The sequence below is a fragment of the Astatotilapia calliptera genome, chromosome 12 (assembly GCF_964374335.1).
Source record: "Astatotilapia calliptera chromosome 12, fAstCal68.1, whole genome shotgun sequence".
NCBI classification, from domain to species: Eukaryota; Metazoa; Chordata; class Actinopteri; order Cichliformes; family Cichlidae; genus Astatotilapia; species Astatotilapia calliptera.
The window spans coordinates 14047524-14056118 of NC_137433.1; the positions used below are offsets into that span (position 1 = coordinate 14047524).

Below are 8595 nucleotides of genomic sequence, written 5' to 3' on the forward strand. Positions count from 1 at the left end.
TTGTTTTTTTTTTATTGTTATTTTTTTGTTAGTTTTGTTTTTTGTCCTAAGGTCTAACATCAACTATCATCCATCATGTTATGATGCTGTATCAAGGTTTCATTTTAATGTTAACTACACACTCAGTATGCGACCATGGTAACAAACTGTATACAGGCAACAACAACAAAAAATGCCTACACAAACAAAAAATGATACACACATTTTGAGAGGAGCTCAAAAGGAAAAAAAGATACCAGAATAGGGACGATACCCCCAGTTTTTTCCTTTATTTCCAGTTCCCCCATTCTCATGGATCAGACGCTTAATCATACAGTTTTATTTGAATTTTCAGCTTTTTCAGTTGTGTTTTACTGGCTACATACATGCACATAGTAAATTTATCTGTCATGTAACCATAGGGACCCCCCCCCCCCCCGGGAACCCTGTGGATTGAAAAATGGGTGGAGCCCAGCGGGGAACCCCTTTCAGCTGGAGCTGCGCCTTTAAGAAGCAGTCAGTCAGGGCAGTGCATGTTAGTTTTATTCGACTGTGCACCTTCTGCTCCATCACCAGACGATGTACGCCGGTAACTCGCCACAGCTCAGGACCCGCAGCAGCACCGATGACGCATCTTGAACAGCGACGGTAAAGCAATCGTTGACTTTTTTTTTAAAATGGCATTGCGGTCGTTTATCATTACAAACGAAGCGTGGATCAGAAACTCACACCTATCTGTAGAAAGTGTGATGTAGCGCCGCATTTCGTCCACATCCAGGAGAGAGGCAGGGCGATGCACTGGTGTGATCCTCTCTCTGCCTGCGTTTCCATTTTGTTCTAAATTATTAATTTGGCATTTAAAAGGACGCACATTCAATCATCCGCCTGATCTTATTTCTGTTATTTGATGGTGGATACGCACGCTTTTATACGTGTAATGTAAACGGCTGTGGTTGTAGTAGACAGCGGTCTTATTTGTAGAGGGGAATAAAGCGTTACGTAATTATAATGGAGGCATCCTGTTGTCGCCATATGCCGATCGAGGCCAGGAGTCGGATGTTGCACCGCCCAGAGCGATAGGAGAAATATCTGGAAGTACTGAAACAAAGACTAAATATATCAAAATAATCTGTAAATTTTTTTTCTTGCTCTCTTTTCCAACTCTGTTTGATGTTGTAATTTTACACATCAGTGATACCTTTTAGATGACGTGGACTGGCCCACCGTGTTAAGAGGGTAGTGCCACTCACTATAGACTCTTGGTTTAAAGGAGAAAAACATGAAAGTAAATTAAAAGGTAAAGATTTAAAGATATTACAAACATCTGGCTGGTGATCCTGGTTATCAGCTGGTATGAGATCTAAAGCATTTTGTTTTTATTGTAGAGCATAGGGTGACAAAATGTTGTGTATAAAAATGTAAGAAACTGAAGTTTGACTTCATGTATGTAACTTTTTTTTTGTCCAGTATCTCTATGACCCTTCTGTGATTGGGAGCAGGACCTATATTCAGATATGTTATGATTTTAAGCTGTATAAATGAAGATATTGTCAAATGTAAATGCAGGACCTTAAAAATCTCTATAGATAATATTTTTCAAGGACATGGACATCATTTCTTTAAAGGTACAGCTTGAAAGAGAACTTTGCGTCCAAAGTGGCATTGCACACATAGTATGCATCAGCTGATTTGTGAAAAATACATATTTAGTCACGAAATGCAAATTGCTTTTTTACAGGTCCTCTTCATAAGCAGGTAATGGATCCAGTGTGACTGCTGCGCCACTATCCTGCCCAGCTGGCCTGCCTAACCCTTTAGCTATGGCAACCTGTCCGAGAGGCTGTGGGCCAGCGGTGCGCCTTTGTCAGAAACTGAACCGCCTCAAGACACTAGAAGATGACATGATGGCCACGTCCCTCAAACGCTGCCTCTCCACCCTGGACCTGACACTGATGGGTGTCGGTGGAATGGTGGGCTCTGGCTTGTATGTTCTGACAGGAACGGTGGCCAAAGACACAGCCGGGCCCGCTGTCATCATATCTTTCGTCTTCGCAGGTATAGCTTCCTTATTGGCTGCCTTTTGCTACGCTGAGTTCGGAGCGCGCATCCCCAAAACGGGATCCGCCTACATGTTTACTTATGTCTCTGTGGGGGAGTTGTGGGCCTTTCTCATTGGCTGGAATGTGATTCTGGAGAACATGATCGGTGGGGCTGCGGTGGCTCGTGCCTGGAGCGGCTATCTAGACTCAATTTTTAACCACGCCATCCAGAATTTCACAGAGACGCACATTATGCAGTGGAACGTTCCCTTCCTCGCGCATTACCCTGACCTGCTCGCGGCAGGAATTCTGGTGGTTGCCTCATTTTTCATTTCCTTTGGCGTCCAAGTGTCCTCTTACCTCAACCACATCTTCTCCACCGTTAGTATGGGGGTTATTGTTTTCATCCTGGTCTTTGGCTTTGTGCTCGCTGAGCCAGCCAATTGGAGCCAGGAGCAAGGGGGCTTTGCACCTTATGGCATGTCGGGAATACTGGCAGGTTCGGCTACATGTTTCTATGCATTTGTGGGCTTTGATGTAATTGCTTCCTCAAGTGAGGAGGCAAAGAATCCACAGAAGGCCGTTCCTATCGCCACTGCTATCTCCCTTGGATTGGCAGCAACAGCCTACATCCTGGTCTCCACAGTGCTTACGCTGATGGTACCCTGGCATACACTGGACCCCAACTCGGCTCTGGCAGATGCCTTTTTCCGCCGTGGTTATAGTTGGGCTGGAATTGTTGTGGCAGTCGGTTCCATATGTGGTGAGTTTGATTTAAATGCTTGTTGGTGCATTGTGTTTACCAGGTGTATTGATTTATCAGTGCCATATTTTGACTTGTGTCCTCTTTGTTCCACTTTCTAGCCATGAACACTGTGCTGCTCTGTAATCTCTTCTCCCTCCCTCGGATTGTGTATGCCATGGCAGAGGACGGATTGTTCTTCTCCATTTTTGCAAGAGTCAATCCCATCACCAAGGTTCCTGTTAATGCTATTCTGGTGTTTGGAATCCTCATGGCCACCATGGCTCTCATCTTTGACCTGGAGGCCTTGGTTCAGTTCTTGTCCATCGGAACTCTCCTGGCTTACACCTTCGTGGCAGCGAGTGTTATCGTGCTGCGCTTCCAGCCCGAGAAAACCAGCTCCAAGGGAACGCCTTCTACATCTCCTATCCCCAACAACGAGCCTTCTCCTGCCCCCTTGGAATCTCAGACCATATCTGAGGACAGCGAGGAGCCAAAGCAGTACGAGTCCTTCTCAGACAAACTCCAGTTGGTAGAAAGGCAGAAGCAAAAAGAGAGGCGTGGCGTGGGGCAGCTGAAGGCGTGCTGGGAGCCGTACCTGGACAGGCTGCTGGGGGACTGTGAGCCCGGTGAAGTGGTGGCCTTCTGTGTGCTCACTTTGATAGTGAGCTCGGTGTCCCTCTGTGTTGTGCTAGAATTTGGAAAGAAACAGCTGCAGCTGCCATTGTGGAGCTTCACAATGCTTCTGGTGATTTTTAGCTTAGCCTACATTCTCAGCCTTGCTATTATATGGGTCCATGAGCCACAAAGAAACAACAAAACATTCCAGGTGAGCTTTTATAGACATTCTCAAGTCTATATTAAAAAGAAGGAAAAACTGTACTGCTTAGAGACTGACAGAGTGTTTATTTTTATATAGGTACCTCTGGTTCCATTGACTCCAGGTGCCAGTATCCTCTTTAATGTATTCCTCATGATGAAGCTCAGCCTTCTAACCTGGATTCGATTCACTGTGTGGATTGCCATAGGTAAGAGGACATCAGAACTTATGCAGAAAATATTGGGGCCACTAAAAGATTTCAGTATATTCCTCCAAAAATATATATTTTTGCCCAACTTAAACTTTGGGCAAATAGATTTACTTTTACACAGCCGGCTCATGCAACTATCTATCCGCACAAACAGTGGCCGTCTGTGTTATCTCAGGAAGTAGTTTGAATACGCTACCATAAAACATCTGCCTTTTGCTTCAGGTGAACTTAATGCAACCTACCCAAGTTTTACAATAAAAGGCTGGTAATAAAAGATCTTCTGTTCTCTTAGGAAGCAGAAAACCTTTTATTATCAGTCCTCTGCAGATGTAGGCGCTGGACAAACAGCTTTTTGATGTCCGTCTGTCAGTGGGAATCACTTGGGAAGCGTAATTAGCTGTATTAGCTTAAGGCTTCTCTGGGCCACTAAACTGTTTAAACTTCCCTGTCACACTGTTGCAAGTTAACAAGATACACACATGTGGGATATTACTGTCGACAGGGCTTCTGGCTAAATTCTCACTCCCTTGAGGCAGGAATGGATACTTATCTCCCATAATGTAATTATGGAGTGTTATTTTTTTTTTTTTAATTTAACTCAAAAGTACTCTTTTGCTAAAGTACTATTCATAATATTAGGCTATTTATCATTACTGGTTCACTGATGTAACTATTACATCAGAGGAAAAGCAGAATGGCAGAAGTCAACTTTTCAATCCGCTCCCTTTACTTACAGTTGGAGAAATACTTATTTGAATCCCTGCAGAATTTCTAATTTTGATCACTTAAACAGTATCTCATTTTTATGCTTTGTCCAGAAAAAGAACACATTACACAAAACTTGTAAATTGATTTGTGTGTCATTGCGTGTTATACAAAGTTATACAAAAATTGCTACAGAGACTGTAACAGGCTGTAAACACAATCTTTTTGGCTGTTGATAATAGGTCTCTAAGGAGATTGGCATACTTTACTCAAAGGAGAGCTAGCCTCAAGTGGCCATTTGAGAAACTGCAGTTCTCGACATTTCTGAACTGGCCTCATTTTTCACAATCAGAAGTTGCAAGTGCATTAAAAACTAAGTGAAAGCTACCCCTCAAAACTAATAATAGTTGCATTAACTTTAGCTCTGTGTGGTGTTAACTGCACAGAGCATTGCTAACAATCACTTATGTGGCCAAATGATTGTAAACCTTTATACAGTAAACTTTCAGATCTTTTATACAGTCACTGATGTGACGACTTTGAATGTAACAACCTGCAGGCTTTGCATTTGAGCGTACATTAGCATGCTGACTGTAGTATTTGTCTTAAAATGCCATTTTGCCATCAGCAGTCCTATAAGCAAGCCTGGCCATCTAAGATGGACGATAACTACAATGTCACATCTAGTAGATTGGCTACACTCAAGTAGATTAAATAATAAATTTCTCTCATACGTACACCTTCATCTTCTGCATCAAACACAAGGACAAAAAAAGAGCCATTTTGTAGCTGTGTGCTGTTATGTAGAGTCAAATTCTTGCTCTAGCTTTTTTTCCATTTTGTCTCTCGCGCAGGTCTTTTTGTGTATTTCGGTTACGGGATCTGGCACAGCAAGGAGGGAATACGGGAGCTGCAGCCCAAAGACATGGCCGCACGCTATGTGGTGCTACCCAGCGGCAGCCTGGTAGAGACAGTGCAGTCCGTTCAGCCCGATAGTCAGCTGGACACCTCAGCGCACCACATCGACAGCCCCGCTGCCTCAGCAGCCGAGGAGTGCAACAGAAAGAGATAATGTGTGACCAGTCGTAATCATTAAAACTGCCCGGTGTGTTGTCGCCCAGTCATATGCTGTACTATAACTAGTGTACTATCTGCATCTCACTCCCTTTAGCATGTGACAGGCTATACTCGTTGCTCTGCAAATGTATGCACACCACAGTCTGGGGGATGCACTCCTTCTGTCTTATTGTGAAGCCTATTTGTATATCTTGTAATTTTCAAATGTACAGTAGAGAGCTTTATTACTGTCCTGCAAACATTAAGCATCAAAATTGTGTTACATGCCCTAAGACCAGCTCTTTTCTTGCAACCTTGCCAGTTTGTCAGATTCCACATATATGGTGCTTTCTTTGTGACAAACAGTGGAGTTGTTTTTTTGTTTTTTTTAATGTTACCACAGCAGTGGAGGTGCAAAACCAATGTCTCTTCTTTTTGCTAACAAAGTAGAATATCATTTAATTCAGTTAATGCATTGTTTCCTGTTTGTTGTAATTTGAACAAAGAAAAGCACAGAGTTCAGTTTTTTCCTTTATCAGATTGAGATTCTTCTCCCCAGAACCGGCTTTTGCTATCTGGTAATATATAGACTTCCCCAAGTATTTTTCTTTAGGACAAAGTATTTAATCCTATAATATAAGTAATATTCTATGTATTTATTTTTCGATTTTTACTATTTATACTATTATTTTACATTAGCTTAGCCATTCTTGTCTCTGTTATTTTTGTGTGTCACTCATAAATTTTGCATGTACTTCTATTGGTCTATAATCAGTAATTAGCTGGTTGAACACTTCAGTTGTTCTGTTAAATCTCCTAAATCTCATCCCATGACCCACTTCTTTCTTTCGTGTCACTGATCTTGCACTCTGAGTCTTTTTCTCATCCACCTTTTAGTCAGCAGCCCCTTTCACTTCTCCCCCTGTCAGCATGAGATTATGTAACAAAGCACACCGATTGTTGAGACAAGCTGGGAAAATGTCGATATATTAATATCAGTGGAAACCTATCAAACGGGAGTCTTCAAACACAAATACTGCAGTCACTGGTCGTTACGTTAAATTGGGATCTGCACCACTCCCCCGAGGGCCTCCATAATCCCGGCAGATTTACTGCGGTCCCTGTCGCCAGTCTGCAGCTTGACCTAGATTAGGGAAAGTCGCATATGTGAGAGCGCTCACATCAGATGGATAGCATTCCCACAGTTTACACTTGTGTCAATAATTGAATTTAAGTGAGCTTTTATTTCTCAATCACATATGTTACTCTGTGTATTTAAAAAACAAGTTTATTCTGATTTTATTCTTTTCAGTTTATGTTTGCATGTGTTACACAAGAAACCAATGGCCTTAAACATGTTGTAGTCAATGTATACTGATGTCCAAAGCGAAAACGCTCAGTCTGAATGGTTCAGTTATTTATTTGTCTGATGGAGAGAAACTGTTATACTGCACACCATGCTTTGAATTATTAAACCAAAACACAAACATAGGTAAGAATGTACACTAGGAGGCATTTGGCATAGTTTTAAAAAAGGAGTCAGGTTCAAGAGAATTTTGTACAACTTTGCACAGTTTGCAATCTACTGTCTTGTAATTTTGTGTCAGTGTTCTGCTTTTAATGTCAGCCCGGTAATAGATATTCATACTGTGGTGCTTTTTTAAGCTGAACGTTCTCACAGTTATAAATGGTCCAAATCTTTTCTTACTTCTGAGTAGTATTGTACTCTGTTCTCTGCACAAGTCTCAAATCTTCTTCTTATCAAGTCTGTTGTGGTGAATGTCTATGTAAAATGCAAAAGACTAAAAAATAAATGTTTTGAAGCAGCATTTACAAAAAAAAAAATACTGTGCAGAGTTTGATTTCAGTCTCTTAGAGAATCACACCCATGTAGTATTCACATCCTTTTGTTGTTTATAATAATCATAATAATACATTTTATTTGTAGCCGCCTTTCTAAAACCCAAGGTCACTGTACAGAGCATACAAGATAAACAGTAAAAGGATAAACAGGTATTATACAACAATTGCAGTCAATGTTAAAAAGAGTAGGCTAGTTTCAACAGATGAGGGTTTAAACATCTATTCAGGGTTTTGATTTTTGACTTGAATAAGAGAAGAGAGTCAGTATTCCGGAGGATATGAATTCCAAAGTTGGGAAGCAGAGTGGCTGAAATCTCTGTTCCCCATAGTGGTGAAACAGGCAGAGGGAACAATAAGGTGAATGGCGGATGAAGACCTAAGGGAACGAGTGGGGCCAGGTTATGGATACATTTGAAAGTGAAAAGCAATATTTAGAAAGAGAATCTACAGGCAGCCAGTGAAGCTGTCGAAGAACAGGTTGATGTGCTTTCTGGATGGTGTGCAAGTTATGATCCGGGCTGCAGAATTCTGGAGGAGTTGGAGTTTGTGAAGAGATTTGTTAGGGACACCAAAGAGAAGAGAATTCCAGTAATCAACTCGAGAAGTGACAAGGCTATGGACAAGGACAGCAGCAGCATGTGGGGTGAGGAAAGGACGGAGACGACTGATGTTGCGTAAGTGGAAGTAAGTAGACCGGGTGATGTGATTAATAAGAGACTGAAATGACACAAAGTGCTGTCGAGGTACTTGTGGAAGAGTTGTCAATATTAATGGAAAACTTGTGGGATTTGGTTAGAGTGGAAGCTGTGCTGATGAGTGGATCTTCAGTTTTATTACTATTGAGTTTGAGAAAATTGGTGGAGAATCATGTTTTAACCTCCATGAGGAAGTCACAAAGTGAGATGGGTGGAAGGGTGAAATTGGGTTTGGAAGAAATATACAGCTCAGTGTCATCTGCGCAGCAGTGAAAGTTAATATTGTATTTCCGAAATATGTGACAGAATGTAAGCATGTAAATAATCAATAAAAGAGGCCCCAATACCGAACCCTGGGGCACGCCAACAGAAACAGGAAATGAACTTGAAGAGTGAGATTTAGGTTTAATGAACTGAGTGTGATCTGAGGTGAACCAGGCAAGTGGGTATGACTAATGCCAATGAATGCTTGTGTCCAGCCAAAA

At 41.8% G+C, this 8595-nt stretch overlaps 1 protein-coding gene across 1 annotated transcript; it reads left to right on the forward strand.

The window, feature by feature from the left end:
- Positions 1 to 470: 470 nt before the first annotated feature.
- slc7a4 (solute carrier family 7 member 4) lies at positions 471 to 6671 on the forward strand. Its single transcript, XM_026188497.2, has 5 exons — positions 471 to 627; positions 1718 to 2781; positions 2883 to 3589; positions 3680 to 3788; positions 5351 to 6671. The coding sequence occupies exons 2-5, from the start codon at positions 1800 to 1802 to the stop codon at positions 5566 to 5568; spliced, it is 2016 nt and encodes a 671-aa protein (XP_026044282.1). The 5' UTR covers positions 471 to 627; positions 1718 to 1799; the 3' UTR covers positions 5569 to 6671.
- Positions 6672 to 8595: the final 1924 nt, after the last annotated feature.